This window comes from Miniopterus schreibersii (assembly GCF_964146895.1).
Source record: "Miniopterus schreibersii genome assembly, chromosome: 13".
In the NCBI taxonomy this organism is placed as follows: Eukaryota; Metazoa; Chordata; class Mammalia; order Chiroptera; family Miniopteridae; genus Miniopterus; species Miniopterus schreibersii.
Window position 1 is genome coordinate 40,602,810 of NC_138113.1, and position 20,356 is coordinate 40,623,165.

The 20,356-nt window shown below is 38.7% G+C and overlaps 1 protein-coding gene across 3 annotated transcripts in view; it reads right to left on the reverse strand.

The window, feature by feature from the left end:
* EXOC6B (exocyst complex component 6B) overlaps positions 1-20,356 on the reverse strand; it is a 445,000-nt gene that overhangs the window by 111,777 nt on the left and 312,867 nt on the right. For all 3 annotated transcript variants that reach the window (XM_081156370.1, XM_081156369.1, XM_081156371.1), the window contains one exon: positions 5,615-5,688. In XM_081156370.1, coding sequence (XP_081012496.1) covers positions 5,615-5,688 — 74 coding nt within the window. The remainder of the gene's footprint in view (positions 1-5,614; positions 5,689-20,356) is intronic.

A 20,356-nucleotide genomic window follows, 5' to 3' on the forward strand; every position in this document is an offset into this window, starting at 1 on the left:
ATGATAAGATCTGTATACTGGGGTTTGAAGTCAGAGAAAATGGTGATATTGCTGGTATTCTAACTGAACATGGTGAAATGTGCTGGAAGATGATCACAAGCTGTGTGATTGACACAAAATCAGAGGATGTTATCATACTGGCCTAACTCAAAAGAGAAAAGGAACTGGTGTGAAGAGCGAGAAAATGAGGCCAGAGAAGCATAAAAGACTTAACGGAAGGCTGAGGCTGTGGATGACATGGATCTCGGCTCCCGGCCAGCAGTCCAGGTGCAAAAGGATAGAAAATACAAGTCATGAATTAGGTATGAAATGACCAGTAATGTAATAAACAATTATTTTAAATGTCTGCTACCCATTTTTGCACATTTTTTGGAGCAGGGACTTGGGCTGGAAAATTTAACAATAGTTATAAAAATGACAAATGAACATGCTCTGGCCCAGCAGTTCTATTTCAGAAATTTATAAGACTGGCACACTTACAGACACAAAAGTGTGCATGTGAAAGGTTTCTCTTCAAAACATCATTTATAACAGCAAAGTAGAAAAGAGCACTGGAAGCAGCCAGATGTTAGGCAGTAGGGTTCGCTTAAGAAAATCGTGGAAAATTCACAATGGAATATTATGCAGTGGTGAAAAAGAATGAGGAGGCCCCACTCTCCGGCACCGAAATGCTTCTGAGCCACACTGCTGATGAAAAACCAAAGAGCGTATACTGGTAATTACTTTTATGTGTATAAATATTTCTAAATATACACAAAAAGTTAACAGCAGCAGCTGTTCTAGGAAGAAAAATTTGTTGGCCAGTAATGAAACTTCCACTGTTTTATATTTTTTGATCATGAACTATGTGAATGTTCAGCCCCAATATTATAAAAATATTTATATTATAAATATGTTCTAAAAAATTAAGGTAATTGGGAATCTCACAGTCTAATAATGTTATGTAAATAAAAATCAGGTTTAAAAATATTATACATACAGTATGAGCCTGATTTTGTATAAATTTATATATAGGTAAAGAAATTGAAGAAAATATTTTTCTCTTGTTTGAACCTTTCTGTATTTTCCCAAAGCTTTCTATTGATAGCATATTTTTTTATAATCAGATAAGTACTATATAACTTATTTCAACAAAATATGCATATCTTATTTGTATGTTCAAATAAAAGTGGTGTTGAAACACACACACACTTTTAAACAAAACTTAAAACTAGTTATTTTCTATGCTTGAAATACCTTCTGCCCATCAACACCTAACTTTTGGTTTAAATCTCCACCTTTCCCATGAAATATTTTATAAAACCTCTCCAATTCAATTCATGGCCTCTTTTGGTACCTATAGATACAATCTTGCTACTGACTTGCATTGTTTATTTTGCATCATTTATATGAAAGGTTAATATCCCAAGTGCAGTGTTAAGTTAGAATCTGTTTCCCCACTCCTTGAATTTGTAACCAGCTCTAGACAACAGAATAGGGGGTTTGCTAGTTCCAAGTGCAGGCCTCCAGGCATATTTCCTCTTGCTCTCTTGGAATCATGCCAAGATGCCCTGCGAATAAACCTGCATTAGGCTGCTCCTGGATGAGAGATCACATGGAGCAGAGAAAAGCTGGCCTCGCTAAGGCCTAGACCAGGCAGTCCCAGTCAGTCTAGCAAAATGACCTCAAAGCTTGAGTAGGCTCAGCTGAACCTACTGCAAACTGCCAACCTGTAGGAACTTGAGCTAAGTAAATAAATGGTTCTTGTTTTAAGCCAATACATTTTGGAGTGATGTGTTATGTAGCAAAAGGTGCAGAAATAATTGACACATACATAATGGCTTCATCCTACCAATGTCATACTTATCACAATGTATGTTATATTAGAATCAAGCATGTGCTGATCGTCTCTTTGCTCCTGGAGAGCAGCAGAGACCCAATGATATTCATTGGTGTATTCCCACAGCGCTTACGCTGTGTTTGTCTATACTAGGCACTCGGTTTGATAAATTGAAACAGCAATCAACTGAAGTTCAAATCCTGGTGCTCATGAGCATTATCTACTGAATGTTTAACAGCAAGAAAAATACAAGCCATATTACTGTTAAGGAATCAAATCACTACTGAGAATCTACTATTGGCCTTGTATTGTAATTCCCAATTATTTTAGGCCAGCAAGTGTTAGTACTTGGTGTGTATGTGTCACTTCATAAAGGAGCCCTTAAGTTGTCCTTCTCAAGGTTTAGCATTAGCCCAAGTTTGGATTTTAATAGAATTATGCACATATATTTAGTGTTGTATATGTAATCCTATTTTTATGAACTTGGAAATACAGAAAGTATAAAGTGGCAAAGAAGGAGATTTTGATGTTTACTGTCTAATTCACATTATTATTAGCAGGCTTTCTAAACCCAGAAATCTGACAGACGAGACATGTATGTAAATTTGCTGTAACTTTGAAGTGCTATACAAATGTAAAATATCATGAAAGCTTGTATATTCAAAATGTCATTTCTGTCTTTTCCTTAAGAAGTAGGAAAAATTAGAACAGACAGGACAGGCGAGAAAGGATGAATAGTTTGCTATCCACATCTAATTTGCTTCCTAATGAAATTCTATAGCTTTTAAATGACACTCTGCTATTATAGTCTATAAAGAGATGATTTCATCACATATTCCAGGTTTTGAACATTTTAAAAATTATCATCCAATTGATGGTGTCTGAAACACTCTAAAGCAAAAGAACATGAAAGCATGTTCGGAATGAACATACCATGAACCCATGAGGAAAACACATTCCGACCTGGGAACAAGGCCCCCGCTTGCATGGCTGTGCACCCTATACCTTACCTTGACTTTAGCTTCTTCCTTTTAACCTCTGCCATGTTATCTTTGACTTATAAAGGGCATAATATTCAGTTAGTAAGGTGGATAACTGAATCCGAACCTAAAAGGTTTAGATAGGCTAAATAAATAAAAATGATCAAAGTCTGTGTTGTTAATATGTTTAAAAGAAAAACATAGCCCAAAGAGAGCAAAGTCTCCAGTTCTGGTCCATAGAATCAACCATATAAGGACTATATGAGGAATGGCTAACCATGCCACTAGAAGACAGGAAACTCAGTAAACCAGGATAAAAAGCCCGTCCCCCAAATTGGGGTGTGTTAATAAAAACATAAAGAGTCAAAGGGTCAAAGTTAAGTGAGACAGATTTTAGCCAACTTAAGAAATATCTTTCTCATAATCAGACTGTGCTAAGGTGGACCTTTCTCTTCAAGCAGGAAATTCAAGCACGGTCTGGGGTGCTGTACAGGGATTCAAGTATCAAGCCAAAGGTTATATGACATGATTTTTAAGACTAGCCCCCAGCCCCCAAATTCCTTAACTCTATTTTAGGATTCCAAAGAGCACATGCAAAGGAAACATATTCAAAGACACTTAATCAGGGCTCATTTGAAGTCCAGATACCTCCTTTGGAAACATACTCCCAGGCTTTCTATTTATAGTTTGAACATCTCTATAGTTCAAAAAAAGAAGTCTCCTTTGAAAAAATGCTCATTTTCAATAAGTTATGAGAATGACTATGGTAACTGCAAGAAGATCAATATTTCCAGCATGGGGTGTGGAAGGATAATTTTTCTCACAATAATTCCACCTACCTGAGACCTCCTAATAATGAGCTACAGCCTGAGAGCTGGAGAAGTTTTTCAAATGATCTGTTAAAAAATTTAGGCTGCTTAATAGAGACAGACATTAATAGAAATTAGGTGGTAGATTCAATAGGAAGAAACATATTCTTTCATTATTAGTAAAATTTTGAGGTCTTGGGTTCGACTGATAAAACATCCTAAAAGGATGTGGAGAATGTAATAGGAATGTAATAGAAAACAGGAACTTTAGCATAAACACCAGTGCTCACTGAGAGCTCACAAGTACTTGCACAATTCTCCCTGGCTCAGTCACCTTATTTGGGCTGTGCTTTCTAACGCATTCCCTTAGTTAACATTTTCTGTGAACACTAGTTGCTTTCCATAGGGACCAAAACCACAAACTAGAGAGAATGACCACACTTCCTTCTCATGAATAGTGAGCAGGGAAAAATTGTTTCCTTGGATGTGTTTCTCCAATGAAATTCAATTTCTGCTTTCCAAGAAAAGCCAATTGGCTCCGAAGTTTCTGAGAAGAAACAAGGGGAAAAGTCCAACAGATCCACTCCACAAAACCCTAAAGCAAAATCCCAATCTTTCAGCCTCACATCAGCCAAGGGGTTAAAACCTGAACATTTCAGTTGAGTTGCTGAATCCACAGGTGGAAGGTCTTAATGTAGAAAGAGATACTGAGCTCCATTTGTGACCATGCTGAGAAAGCCTTTATGTGTAAGAGAACCCCCACCTCGGCCCCCAAATATTAAGTTGACACACGTTTCTGGGACGCGGCCTGAATCCTCAAACTTTGGCGGATCTATAGAGACACAATTTTCTGTTTTCTGCTTAACAGGGCTTTCCAGAATTGTCATCAGATGACAGATTACACCACCCATCACAAGGATTCGGGGGTAGCTCAAGCCATCCATTATGGGTTAAAAGCTGTTCCAGCATGAATCGAGTCACAGTGGTAAGGAGACTACCGATACAGCTTTAAGAAATACCCTGGGCATCTAAAAGTTTTCAGAATGCAAACTATGTCAGCTCTGAAAACAAGAGGCACTGCATCATTATGGCAGGAGAAACAAAGCCAGCCCCCTTTTTAAAACAGACCAAAAAAAAGATTGTTTTAATAGGAGAGAAGCATCAGTCATTGATTCTTACTTCATTCACACTTTCTATCCGACCCCATCCATCTTCAGAGTGAAGAGATGACAGAGCCCAGTTAACTTGCTCCCTCTCGAGGCCCCCGCCCATCCTGTTCCTCTGAACCCAAACGACCAAGGCCTACCCACCATTCCAACCTGCAGGCAACAGCTCTGTAGAATGACTCTTTCTATCTGGCGGGCTCCCAGCACTCAGGTATGCCTAGGGACGGGCTTTCCTCGGGCTATTTTAATGGGGTTGCCTGGCAGGTTAGCGTGAGTGGCCAGGGCCTTTGCTAATCATCTTCTAAAATGGCCACTTAGTCACTCATGGCCGACCACATTCTACGAAGGAGGGGATGGGAAGACTTAAGGCAACAAAAAAGTCAACAAGCCTAACCAACAATGCAGAATGTAAGAAATGTCATTTTCCTGGAATGCCGCTCCCCTCGTTACAGACGGACAAAGGTTCTCTAGGCAGGCAGCCTCTGCATCGGTGCACCTGCTTAGCATGGGTTTGCTCAGTTATCTCTTTGCTGTGTCTGCAGAAGCCAACTAGAGCACAATGGGTCACATCACTTGAGGGTCACTTGAGTCCCTCTACTCTTTGGGTCCCTCCTCCCACCTCCTGCCTTTCCTTCTGCCCACAAAACCTTTAACTCCACCACAGCTCAGGATCCCAGATAGCTAAATAAAAGAGGTGGCCTCAGACACAGAGAAAAACCCTTAGGTCTCCAGTGTGAATCGCCAACGCCAATCCCCCTCCCTCCCCTTTTCCTTAAGACCTGATGGTCTTCAGTCACACATCTTAAAAGAAAAACAAAAAACAAAAACACAAAGGCTTACTTGTCTCAAGTCGATGAAGGCCAACGGCAGCGTGTCCTCCTGGAACCCAGGCACCGGGCCGGATCTGGCAAACTCTGTGGGAAAGAAAGGGGGATAAAAAGCGCCTTTAACTGGCCGTGGACAGGGAGATTGGCAGACGGATGGCGGGGCAGACAAGAGAGGCCGGGGGCGAGGCGGCCCGAGCCGCTAAGGGCTCCTGTCTCTCTCCCTTCGGCTCCTTTGTTTGCCCTTCAAAATTCGTGTCATCAAAACGCCATTAATTCCAGCGTCCTGACAGCAAGGAAACTGTACTAATTCGACCTGAAATTTATTCCCATGGGCCGCGCTGGGCTGCAGAGTATTTGTTTTGTGAATGGACAAACAACTTGCAGAGGAGGAGGGAGTGGGGGAGAGAAAAAAGTTTTTCCTCCCAACACAATAAAATCTTCAGCTGTGAAGCTCTTTTCAGTTCCGAAAGCTATTTATATTTTAGATCGCTGAAGGAATTTTCCAATTTCACGCCTGTCACCTCATTCCCCAAGCATTTATCAAAAAATATTCCCTGCCACACCATTAATTGTTCCCTCACCGGTCATTTGCATTATCTCCTGAGTGCGTTGTTGCCAGCACACGCATGCACACACGCACGCACCAGCAGCAGAGGCGCCCAGTGCAGTGCTTGGCTCTTGAGCAAAGGAGTGTTTGCAGATACGAAAAGGCCCATCGAAATAAATCTTTCTGCAGAAACTTAGGGAGCATGTGCACATGTCTGTCTTTCTAGTATTTTTCCTTCTTGACTTCGACTTCTATTTCACTTTTGAAAATTCTTCTTCTCTTCCCTCTACTCCAATTTAGTCTTAGGTCAAGGAGACCAGACCACATGAATGCTATATGCAATTTACAGGAGTGCCTTGGGTATATGCTCAGTTTATGACTCTGGTTTCTACATCGTTAACAGGAAGATAACTGCACAGGGCTACAGGGACAAAAACTAGTAACAGTTAAGAATGTCAAATTTTAGTGTCCCTAAGCCTGCTTATTATGAAATCGAAAGGTCTTGTGGAAGCCCCTTACACAGGCGTGTGCATGCACATGTGCACACGCACACACACAGCAAATTCAAAAATTGGACAGTTGCTATGTCTTGAATTCTTTCTGTGAAGCCAAAGTGTGATGGACATTTAACATCAATCTACTACTCACCTGAAAAACAACTTGAGAATCTACTCAAAGCAAATATGAAAAGGGATGTTTTCCTTTCAATTATATTTTCCCCAGGAATGAATTTAAGAAATTATAGAGAGCTGGTATCATATTTTTCTTTTGAAATTAAATAAAATCCATCAAGACATTTGCATATTTGTCTGGAAAATTACTTCAGACAACTAGTAGATGGATAGATTCAAATGATGATTTGTGAACAATGATAGGAATTTCTGTCCTTCAAAAATATTTTCCATCTAGGGGCTTCTTAGACATAATAGTTTTTCACAAAATCCTTGCTCACTTTAAAAAATAATGCTAAAAAGCCAAGTTGCAGGAATTATGAAAACTGTGAGCAATAAAATTTTAAACAATTTATTAAACTGATTAAAACATAGCACAAATGTATATAAAAGAATCTTATTTTAGACATTTCCAATAAAAAAATGACTCATAAATGAAGGTGACAAACTATATGCCATGATTAGCACAACTAAGTTTCAACCTGCTTTGTAAAGAAAATTCAGATGCCATTTATAAATTAATTCTACCATATGGATAGCCCAAATGATTGAAGTTTTAAAGGAGTTAAATTTTAAAACTGTACAAATACTTGATGAGGGCCCTGTTAATAGAAAGCTTGACATAATCCATCCTTCATATCTTACAATAGCCATTATCTGTGATAACCTGGCATACAACAGCTGTTCAAGTCACATGTACAACTTTCCCATGATAGGCTCCTGGAGAAAGTGTTTCTTTGAATTATAGCCACAGGCCCTCTCTTTGACAGCCTTGATTGTCAGGTGGTCAGCTTAAACAGGCTTCCCATGCAACATGGTTTCATCCAAGGTTGGTAGATTGCCACTCCTCCTCCTCCATGACTCAAGGCTATTGCTGCATCCTTTGAAGTACTGCAGTCGCCTCTGTCAATACGAACCCTACTTGAGTCAAGATGCAACAACTAGCCCGGCTGGGTGTGGCTCAGCGGTTGAGTATCGACCTAGGATCCAGGAGATCGGAGTTCGATTCCCAGTCAGGGCACATGCCCGGGTTGCGGGCTCCATCCCCAGCCAGGGGCGTGCAGGAGGCAGCCGATCAATGACTCTCTCATCATTGGTGTTTCTATCTCCCTCCCTCTCCTTTACTCTCTCTGAAATCAATAAAGGTATATTAAAAAAAAAAAAAAGATGCAACAACTAGCAAGATGTTCTACTGCCTACACATGTACAACTCAAAAGAATTACCCTGCGATGCATAAGGTTCGAGAGCTGGCTAAACATTCTTGAATCTCCTTATTGGGCATGCTCCCTGGGGCTAACAGATGATGCTGATGAGACCACTCAGGATTCTGGATGTGATACGTATTTAGTTCTCAGAGTCTCACTTTATAAACCTCATTTTTATGACACACTGAATCTTTCAGGTTCCCAGAGGACATGGTGGCCTTTTAGATTTGACTTTTCCTTTACACATTAGGGAATCAATGGATGACAACTGCATTAAGGTATGACAAAGTAAAGAGATTAATTTTCCTATATAGCTTATGGAAATGTCTAATTACGATATAATCAGCTTGATATTTGTATTTTTATCATTGTCTGATACACATAATTGCTGTTGTCCATGTGGATAGTAAACTGCTTAAGGGTAAGGAACAAATCACAAAACCTAACAAGTATTCAAAACAGTAAATGTTCAACAAACACTTATGTATTAAGTAAATAAGTTACAAAAATAGCAAGGTCCATTAACCACGCAAATTCTTCACTGCCAATAACAATCTTTAGATTGCAACAGGTAAGGTGTCCTTAACATCAGTATCAATAAGCAAGCTTTAGAAATTCATAAGCCCCCTAAAACTAGGTGCACAATGATTTAGGGGATGGGCTCTGAGGTCATAAAAATCAGAGTCTAAGCCCCAGTTACTAGCTCTACGGTCATGGGAAAATTAATCTCCTTAAAGCTTTAATGTCTCTATCTCAAAAATGAGGATAACAGTGCATTCCTTATAGTGCTGCTATGAGGACTGCATGAAATAACACATGTAAAGCAGCTGGCAGAGTGCCTGGCATATCATAACTGATTATCATTACAATTAGTTTTCGGTGTGAATATGCATTTCTCTGGGAAGAGGATTCTTAGCTTTCACTGAATTCTCAGAGGGCTGGTGACCAAAGGTTAAGGAACAGTTGTGTATGCAAGACAAAACATTAGAAGAAAGTCAGCTACCCTTCAGTGATGAGCTGGCACTGCAAATTTAGTTACAGGCAAATACTTCAGTGCTTCACTGCAAGGAAGTTACTAGACAAATCACTAGCGTACTAGCCAGTAATTTTCATTGGTATTCTTTCAAAAATTTAATAAATGCATAGAATAGATTTATAATTTGTGATTCAGTGTACCTTTAAAAACATGCTTGTTGTCCTAGAGTCAATTTCTTTAGATATATCAAAAATGCTAATAGCATAATTGTGAATATTTAAAAAAATAAAATGAAAATTAGTATATAGCCTGATATCAACTATGTAAAGTACAATAGGCATAGAAAACACACAGTAAACACTTGTTTCATTATGTTAACTGAGGCTGTTACTGAGAGGAAGATTACAAGAGGGCTTTATTCTTTTTATATTTTATAAATTTTTTAAATGAGTACAGGCCACTTTTATACTCAGAGAAAAGGAAATAGAAGAAGATCCCCCCCGCAAATTATTCAGTGGTGCTGATTTAGTAGTACTTCTTCCAGTGACAAGAGACATAACTTGAAGATTTATCATGAGAGGCAACTGGGATTGATTTACACACCCAATTCCCAGATGTGGCCTGGTAGAAACAAGGAAAACCACACACAGGAAGGGGGCAAGAAGCCCCAGTCTGCTGTAACACACCGATGGACACACAAATTGATTCTATAGACACACAGGCCTCTCTAGAGTCACAAGTGAAAATCTTCCTTCTTTGACACCACAGAAAGGGGAACATGTATGCAAGTATGGCCAAGTGGAGCCAAGGGATATACAGAGCACAATGCACCAGTCCCTTCCCGAACTTGTCTCTGGACTCCAAGATCTGCAGTAGGTTTTCAGTCTCTAAATGACCTAAGCCAACACCCAAGTTTCCACAGCCTGAGGTTCTACAGAGTGGCCTCACTATCACAAGCATACCAGGGTGCTTGCTCCACTTAGCACAGAACCACAGCTCACCTCTGGCCATCTCATGTGACTTGAGCAACAAAGACAAGGTTCCAGCGAGGCTAGCAAGAAAGCTTCCCCTTGGAAAACTTGTTGAGATTAGCAAAGCCCTGACCAGCTCTGAACCAACCTACAGAAAGCTTGCTCTCGGTGGCAGCTCTTCCCTGCCCTGGTCCAGTCATGGGATGGACTCCCAGAATGGAAGCTGGTATCAATCTGCAAATGTCAAAAATATTTTAAAGAGGAAACTGCCAACTCATTGAGGCTAATGAAGGAATTATTTTTATTTAGAGAAAATAAAAAAGGAGGTGTAAAAGTTACAGAAAAGAAGGCATACTGTTAAGTGAAGGTTTAAGCTGGGAAAGAAAATCACACAAAAAAAGTATTTTGCTTACCAAATAGCCAATATTCCCACACATTCCCACGTATACTTAAACCTGGGAGGTGTGACAATCATTTTTGAAAACAATATTAATTTCTCAAAAATATCCTACAGGTTTACATTTCTAATAATCTTCATATTATAATGAAATGAAATTAGCAAAGGAGAAAAAAGGAGGGATTCCACTAATTTCAAAATGCTTTCTAGACTTCTTAAAGGCTGTCTCTTAGAGGGGAGGGTAAAAAAAAATTAATTCAAAATTATCAGGCACATTCACATTTGGCTGAAGAAAACAGATACACATTTTATAAAGAGCATGGAACCCTAACAGAATAAAGTGGTTGAGTCAGTTACAAGGGGCTTTGAAAGGTCAAAATGACTGCCTTAGTCGGTAACCTGTATAGCTAGTAGGACATACTGGAGTTTATCAAAAGCAAATTGTGAGAAACAAAATATAAAGCTAATTCTTCTGAATCTTTGCAAATTGTCATAGAATAAGAGTAATTTTCAAAGGAAGATGAACAAGGTAAACTTTTAAAAAACAAAACTAGTCCAATACCTGGCAAATAGGTAAAATAAAATTATTGGAAGAAAACATAATTTGTTCAAATAAAAGAAGGCTGAAAAGACAGTAGACAAAATTTTAGCCAGAGGTCCCTGAATAACATCATATACAATTGTTCCCGATGAACTTCCAGGTCAGACAATGGACGTGATAGCATCACCATCCCTCACTGAATGGATGAGGGATTTGGTTTTGGCCAAAACGCCGGGTGAGAAAGAAAACTCAGTACCTGGGAGCCCAAAGTATGTTGGGTACTTGTTTATATCTTAAGATCATGTCAGGTCACATGTGGTTTTTGTGGGATTGAAAAAATAAGAGCTGCTGTTGCTGTATTAACATAATGGTTTCCTGGTATCTGGCTCCCTGGAGCAACAGATACGGAGTGTGCTAGACTACAAAGTGTGGCTCTGGGGAAGCTAAGCCTTCTTGCATCACTTCACACTGGCTCCACTAAGCTAATTACGGAGAGGAGTTGATGGATTCCACAGGGAAAGCACTCAAGGCCCTGTGGTCAGGGAAAGGTCGGCCAGAACATAAGGAAGTAAGAATTAAGGTGAGAGATATCACGGAGACAGAAAAAGAGTGGGGGTACAAGGGAAAAGCTCCTTGGAGATTCAACTGACTATATTTGGATAAGTGTACTTGTATGGAAGTGTGGCCATAAAAAACAGCTACCTTTATTTATCTAGGGTATGACTCTGTGATGTAAATTATTCTTTGCTTTTACATATTTTAAATATATAAATCACTAGATCTTCCACCTCAAGAAGGGCAGAGGACAGTGCAGGCTAACTTGAGCTTATTCTCAGTTTCTGTGAGAGAAATCTGATGAAAACTGATAATAACATAAGTCTGATAGCAAATGCCAAACCAGCACTCCAGTTTTATAAATAATTATTTATTTATTTATTTTTTTAAATATATCTTTATTAATTTCAGAGAGAGGAAAGGAGAGGGAGAGAGAGACAGAAACATCAATGATGAGAGAATCATTGATCAAGCCCACAACCCGGGCATGTGCCCTGACCAGGAATCGAACCCTGATCGCCTGGATCCCAGGTCGAAGCTCAACCGCTGAGCCACGGCCGGGCTATAAATAATTTTTAAAGTTTAAGGCTCCAAGTTCAATTCCCCAAGCTCCTTTTGCTCTGGAAGACAACTGGAAATTAGGACAGATAGACACTGCTTTTTAATTAATAAGGAATTAATCCCCTATAAGCTAGGAAATGGCCACAGGCATGAAGGAACTTTCACGCTGCTACTAAGTAAACAGGCCCATCGATGGTCATCTGGCTGTACCTTGTACATAACACTGAGGGGAAATGGGGATCCGGGTATTTGCAGTGACTGATAGCAATGACAGCACACATTCACCTAGAGTGGGACGCTGTTTTACGAGGAATAAACATAGAATATGGGAGAAGCTGATTTCTATGTCTTGCTTAACATATTAAACTAATCAGCAAAACAGTTCAATGAAATTAGTTGGTTTAATCTAGTAAAACCAACTAGGAAACAATTCTGTTCAAGATCTACAGAAAGAGATGATATAAGTTCCTACGGTTTCATGGCGTCTAGGGGGCACTGGATGCCTTTGTAGAAATAAGGTACTGCTCTTTGTCTACAGAAATGATACTCTATGTTTCCTTTGTTTCCCTTGCCCGAGGAGATGTATCAGAAAAAACAGTGCTACGAGAAATGTCTGAGGTTTTACTGCCTTTGTTTTCTTCTAGGGTTTTTATGGTTTTGAGTCTAACATTTTAAGTCTTTAATCCATTTTGAGTTTATTCTTGTGTGTGGTGTAAGAAGGTAGTCTACTTTCATTTTTTTGCATGTATGTCCAGTTTTCCCAATATCATTTATTGAATACACTATCTTTACCCCATTGTATGTTTTTGCCTCCTTTGTCAAATATTAATTGACCATAAAGGTGCAGGTTTATTTCTGTGTTCTCTACTCTGTTCTGTTGATCAATATGTCTGTTTTTATGCCAGTACCATACTGTTTTGATGACTATGGCCTTGTCGTATAGTTTGATCTCAAGTAATGTGATTCCTCCAACTTTGTTCTTCTTTCTCAAGATTGCTGTGACTATTTGGAGTCTCTTGTGTCTCCATATAAATTTTAGAAATATTTGTTCTAGTTCTGTGAAATACACCATTAGTATCTTGATAGGAATTACACTGATAGATAACTTTGGGTAGTATGGACATTTTAATGATGCTAATTCTTCCTATCCATGAATACGGTATATGTTTCCACTTATTTGTATCTTCTTCAATTTCTTTCTTCAGTGTCTTATAATTTTCCAAGTACAGGTCTTTTACATCCTTAGTTAAAACTAAAAAGTTTCTGCACGACAAAGGAAACCTTCAACAAAATGAAAAGGCAACCCACTGAATGGGAGTACATATTCACAAATGATACAGCTGGTAAAAGGTTAATATCCAAAATTTTTAAAGAACTCAAACAACTCAACACCAAAAACAAAACAAACAAAAAACCCGACAAACAATCCAATTAAAAAATGGGCAAAGGACTGAACAGACACTTCTCCAAAGAGGACATATAGATAGCCAATAGACATATGAAAGGATGCTCAACATCACTAATCATCAGAGAAATGCAAATTAAAACCACAGTGAGATATCCCCTCATACCTGTCAGAATGGCTCTCAACAATAAACCAACAAGTAACAAGTGTTGGCGAGGATGTGGAGAAAAGGGACCCCTCGTGCACTTCTGATGTGAATGTAGATTGGTGCAGCCACTGTGGAAAGCAGTATCTCGGAGGTCCCTCAAAAATTAAAAATGGAACTGCCTTATGACCCAACAATTCCACTTCCGGGTATATATCCAAAGAAACCTGAAACACTAATTTGAAAGAATATATGCACCCCTCTGTTCACTGCAGCATTATTTACAATAGCCAAGATCTGGAAGCAGCCTAAGTGTTCATCAGTAGATGAGTGGATAAAAAAGCTGTGGGACATTTACATAATGAAATAATACTTGGCAAAAAAAAAAAAAGGTAATCTTACCCTTTGTGACAGCATGGATGCACCTGGAGAGTATTATGCTATGTGAAACAAGCCAGTCAGAGAAGGACAAGTACCATATGATTTCACTCATATGTGGAATCTAATGAACAAAATAAACTAATATACAAAATAGAAACAGACTCATAGAGAACAGACTGACAGCTGTCAGAGGAGAGCTGGGTTGCAGGGCTGGGTGATAAAGGTGAAGGGATTAAGCAAAAAAAAATAATAACCCCTAAACTCCTAGACAGACAACAGTATGGTGATTACCAGAAGGAGACAGGGAAGATAGAAGAGGGTGTGGGGGATAAATGGTGATAAAAGGAGGCTTGATTTGGGGTGGTGAACACACAATACAATATACAGATGATGTATTATAGAACTGTACACCTGACACCTATATAATTCTATTAACCAATGTCAACCTGATAAATTTTTTTAAAAGAAATTAAAATAAGAAATATTCTAAATGATAAATAAGAATACTTTCATTGCATTCACTAAATCAAACAGAGTGACTTTTGGACTGTGTGACTGTCTGCAGAGGAAGGAGGGTTAAAGAAAGTCAAGGCCAGACCGTAACAAGTGGCAGAACGAGTCATGCCACATAGCATTGGACTTTCCCTTAATATTCCACAGAAAAATAACAGCCAAAAAAGAAAACTAGCAAAGGATGTCCTAGGACTTGAGCCTACAACCTAGAATTCTAAAACTGAAAGGAGCATTAGTAACTACTAACTTTCACAGATGAAAAAATTAAGGCCAAAATGGTTAAGTCAGTGAACCAGTTAGAATCTAACCCCTCTCAGTCTGTTTCAATATATGTATCCCCCATCTGGAATGTCTAAAAACAAATATTCACTTTACGTGTTCCTTTATATACATATTGCATATTCTTTTCCCCTTAGTGAGGGAACAATAAAATCATAAAAATATATAGATTTGTGTAAAGCCATAATTTTCCTCTGACATTCCAAATGCTTTACGATTTTGCAAAATTAGGGCTGATTTCATAATAGATCCTTTAGAACTATGGTGAAAAGCAGCCTCTCCCAATCTGCAATCAGTGTGCTTCTGTGCATAATCTCTAGGACAGCTGAGGATCTGCCATAAGAGGGGTGGGCTTCCTGAGAGATGAGAAAGACTTGTGTTCTGAGGAAGTAACTTTATATCCTTGATATTTTTACTATGCTTTTAAGGACTTAATTTTATCCATGTGTTTGTTCAGCATTGATTATTCTGTTGTATGAATATATGCACAAAGCTATGGTTATCTGAAATTTTACATGAAGAAAGAATTCTATAGGGCATTTAACAGTGGAAAACAACTGTCTTAGAAACGCACTGTCCAAACAGAAATTTGAGTCACATGTGTAATTTTAGAATTTCTAGTGGATACATTAAAAAAAACAAGAAAATTTTAAAATTAATATCTTATTTGACCCAATATATCTAAAATATTTTAATTTTAACATGAATTAATATTTTTAAAATTATTCATGATTTTCTTCCCCAAAATTTAATATGCATTTTACACTTACAACACATCTCATCTCTGACTAGCTGCATCTCAAGTGCTCAGAGCCACTTGTCACTGGTAGCTGGAGTACTGGACAGCACAGCTTTGGATGTTGTTGATTGTAATGAATGTAAACCAAAATGAAATGAGCACAGAATTTCAGATTTTGAAATGACACACAAAAAAAGAGCACTCCCCAAGTTCCTAGCAATGTGAATTCTATTGTTACATTGGCTATGAAATAAGGAGTAAAGCACATGTCCGTGATTCAGGCAATGGGCTTATTCAGCTCATAACTTTGCAACCATGCAGCCCTCTGAGCAAGCTGTCTGCTTTGTGTCTTCTTCACTGTGCCTGTCAGTAAACTGTCACATCCTCCCTCTATTAAGCCTTATGCTAGCATTCTTACCTTTCTTCTCTTTGTCCCATTTTCTTTCTCACATCTAATTTATTTACTTTTCAACGTATCCTGTTGAAAGTGGTCTTAGATAACTTTTGGAAAACAGTAAAATTTTTTAAAATGATAGAATTTTTTTAAATGATGATCATTTTAAAAAATTCTACTCTACTGTTTTCCAAAAATTATCTTAGTTTCTGGACAAAGTTCTTTGCGTCAGCTCCCCAGCCAACGATGACAGTAAGAATCTTGATTCATAACCGTAAAGTGTTTTATAAGTGTACAATATGAAATAAATGTTGAACTATTAAGAGGAGAGCATCAAGACTCACTATCAGGGCTCTTGAAGAAGGTGGAGGTATGTCCTACTACACTACAGAAAGAGCTCAAAGCCAGAGAAATGAGTAAGGTGAGTTACACAGGGGATGTTTCCCAAGTTAAGAGTGCTAGATTTTTTAAGTCGCTATAACTCTTTCCAAACTGATAGCAGATAATGTTCCTTTGGTACACATTTCGTGCATGGTCTCACAATTTGCTAGGAAAACTGAGTCTCATAACTAAGCTGATGTCCACAGAAAGTGGACATTTCATTAGCTAAGATAACTGGGAATGCAGTCCTTTCTGGATTTACTTATGTGATCTTGGGCCAATCATTTAAGCTCTTAGTGCCAGATGTATCAGCTGTAAAATGAAGGTAATATTTCACTTGCTTAAAGCTATGTAACTGAATCAAATATACTCTTGAGGTCTGTGATATAATAAAGAATATATATCTGGTTTTTGTCCCCGGCTCCTGGCATAGAGTTTTAAATACTCTTGAAAGTTCCTGAGTAACAGGACTATCTTTTGTTATTCATAATGAGCTTCTCTGGAGCATACCTAAATTTATGCTAACAAGGTAACTAGAGGTAGGCTCTTAGATAGTTTTAAAGGAGGGGCTGGACAAGCCAGAAAGACCAAGCCTTTGATTAGAGGATTGCAACTTTCCGCCCATCCCGAATCTCCAAGGAAGGGGGAAGAGTTGGAGATGGATTTCAATCATATAGCCAATTATTTATTCAATCATACCTATGTAATGAAATCCCATATAAAAACTCTGTACACTGAAGCTCAATGGATCTTCCTGATTGTGGACACACTGATATGCCAGGAGGGTGACATGCCCCAATTCCGTGAGAGGACATGGAAACTGCTGCCTACCTTCTCCCAGGGCCCTGCCCTATACATCTCTTCCATTTGGCTGTTCTTGAGTTATATCCTTTAAAATAAAATTAATCATGAGTACAGCACTTTTAGTGAGTTCTGTGAGTTTTTCTAGTGAATTATTGAACCCAAAGGGGATGTGGGAAGCCCTGAATCTATAGTCAGCTAGGAAGAGGTTCGAGTGGCTTGAGGACACCTGAGACTTGTGTCTGATATCTGACGAGGGGCAGTCTTCCGAGACTGACCCTTAACTTGCGGAGTGCGCACTGTCTCCAGGTAGCGAGTGTTAGAATTCTGTTGAATGGCAGGACACCTAATTGGTGTCAGAGAACTGCTGTAGGAACACAAGGTCCAATCCAGATGAAGTGCAATATAACTTGATATTGGGTCCATTTTAATATTTAGGTTATAGCCATATATGTCCCAGCATAATTAATGTAAAAACTGGAATTGGATACATTAAAATATTAATACGCACTTTCCCCCATATGACCGCTTCTTTGAAGAATCAAAAATTTTAAAATATTAAATTAAAACAAGTCTTCATTTATTAAAGGTCATTTTCCATATGGCAAAGTACAAAGTTCTGCAGATCTTGCCTGGAGAAGCTAACATTTTCTAGGTTTGTTTCTTCGCTTCATAGAATTGTTTTAGTATTGGTTGGGAATTTTCCCCCTAAAATGAAATTTTAATGTAAAATAGTAAAACAATGATTCAACTGAAACCAAGGATCCTTATGACTTTGATTAAATTTAGTTTTAAATCCTAGTCTAGAAAGAATATGTCTCTACCCCTCAGAGACCTAGCCTTGCCCCTGGATAATCAGCAGCCCCCGAGGCAGTAGAAGGCAGTAGCCCAGACCTGATAATGGTCAGACTCCTGGACCACTGGCAGGCCAAAGATAACATTTTGACTTAAGTTAGTTTCAGTGCCTGAGGGGGAATCACCCCCGAGCTACTCTCCCAAGAGGCCAGACAGGGATGCTGGAAAAAAACCTCAGAGCTGTCCTCAAGACCGGAAGAAATTATTCCTTACCCTTACCTCACCTCTGACCCATCAGTTCCCCGGATGACCTTGAACTCCTAACCCACAGTGTCTTGTGATTTTGTCCTATATAATCTGTAACCTACATACCATCAGGGAGTTCAGGCTTCTGAGCATTAGCTTCCTGTTCTCCTGGATGGCACCATTCATAATAAAATAGCCAATATTTCTCCACCGCAATTCTCAGTGTCTATTGTTTGGCTTTGCTAGTGACAGGTGGATGAACTCTTTCTGTTCTGTAACACAACTTCCATGTTAAACAATTGCATTAGATCAGCAATGTTCAACTGGTGTGCTGCAAGAATTTTTAAAATGTGCAATACCTGACTATTTAGTCAGGGCACTGATCTCTTTTCCCCTAGATTGTCAAATAAAAAATGACAACCGCCAAAACAACAACAGCCATCCGGTGTGAATGACTCAAAAGTATACCTTTTGTTTTTCTGCCAAATGAGAAAAAAAAAGATATATTTTTGGTGTGCCACAGAATTTTAGTAATTAGTTTATGTGTGCCATAGGATGAAAAACTCTGAAAATCACTGCATTAGATCAATATCAACACCAATATTTATCTGCCATTCAGGTTACACAGGCTAATGAATTTATTTTCAGAGGCCAACATCTAAACTTAGGATCCATCTTAATAGAGAATATAAACTTTGCCACTTAAGAACTCAGTTTGGGGTGTGTTTTCCCTTTTCTTTTTTCTCCCTAAAGCAAACAAACAAAAATAAAAGAAGAAGAGAATTGCTGTCAGTGAAACCTGAGACCTTGAACTGGTAGCTGTAAGGTAAGGGGTCAGGAATTGGCTTCAGACACACAGGAGCTCTGCAGGAAGCACTGGGCACTTGAACTCCTCAGCACTGACAAGAGAGGAGGAGATTGGTGTTTAAAGAGAATTTAGGTTAGCTGGAGGAAAAGGAAATGAAAATAATTGTTTCTTAAGGTACATAAGAGAATTTAGGTTAGCTGGAGGAAAAGGAAATGAAAATAATTGTTTCTTAAGGTACATAAGCAACTTATTTTCATGATAAACTGGTGCTTTTAAAGGAATATCTTAAGTGCTAGGAGGTATAGGAGACAAACGAGCATCTCAAGTACAAAAAGCACTCCTGTCTTTAAAAGTCCTTGATGAAAAGCCCTCAAAAATGATTTTCTAAGGGAAAGTAAAGAATCTCACTCAAAATGTTCCCTGGTTAATTGCTGGTTAACAAGCTACACCTTGTTTCCATCCATTGATGGGCAGACAGCTGACGGAGAGTCCAGTGAGTCAGAGGGAAAGGCAGACCCCAAGCAGCATGACTGCTGGGGTTTGGTGAAAAACCAAGGAGACTTGAATTTCTGCAGAAAGGCACATCATCCAGAAAGAAAGGGCAGAGAAAGACACAAAGAAAAGAAAGACTACCTGGCAAACTTGACTGATGCCTACAAAGAATAAAGTAAGAATTATTCTTCATTTATTCTTATATTATATAAAATGCTTGGTGTTATTTGCAATTAAACAGTCCCAAATCCTGAGGCTTAACAGTGGCAACATAAGGAAAAATAACCCTGACATTCTCAGAGGCAATGAAATAAATAAACCCACTTTCCTCCCTTTCAAAGGCAATTTCTGAAAAATTCTTACAAGCACTGATTCAACTTCATTGTCTTCTACTCATTCCTCATATCTCTACAATTTGGTTTCTACCACTCTACTTCCACTAAAAGTACTCTCCAAAATCTGCTTGGCTTCCTTTTCACTAAAGCAACACGTTTTCAGTCCTTATCTTACCTGACATTTGCATGTGCTATGTAGTACATAAGGCATGTTCATACTAAAAAAATTACTCATTTATCTGAAATCCAATTTCCCCCAGAGATTCAGATTTAACTGGGTGTCCTGTTTTTTATCTGGCAATCCTACTCTTAACTAGTTTCTGTATCTAGTCTCCCCCTTCTCCCATGCATTTTTCACACTTTTGCCACAGTGATTTTTATGAAGCAGAAAATAATCATATCACTCTCATGCTTAAAACATAGAAACAGCTTCATGTGTACTTAGAATAAAGTATAGTTGATCCTTGAACAATGCGCTGATCCCCCACCCAGTGGAAAATCTGCAGGTAACTTTGACTCCCCCAAAACTCAGTTGTCCCTCAGTATCCGCAGGGGTTTGATTCCGGGGACCCCCCACAGATACCAAAATCTGAGGATGCTCAAGTTCCCTGTGTAA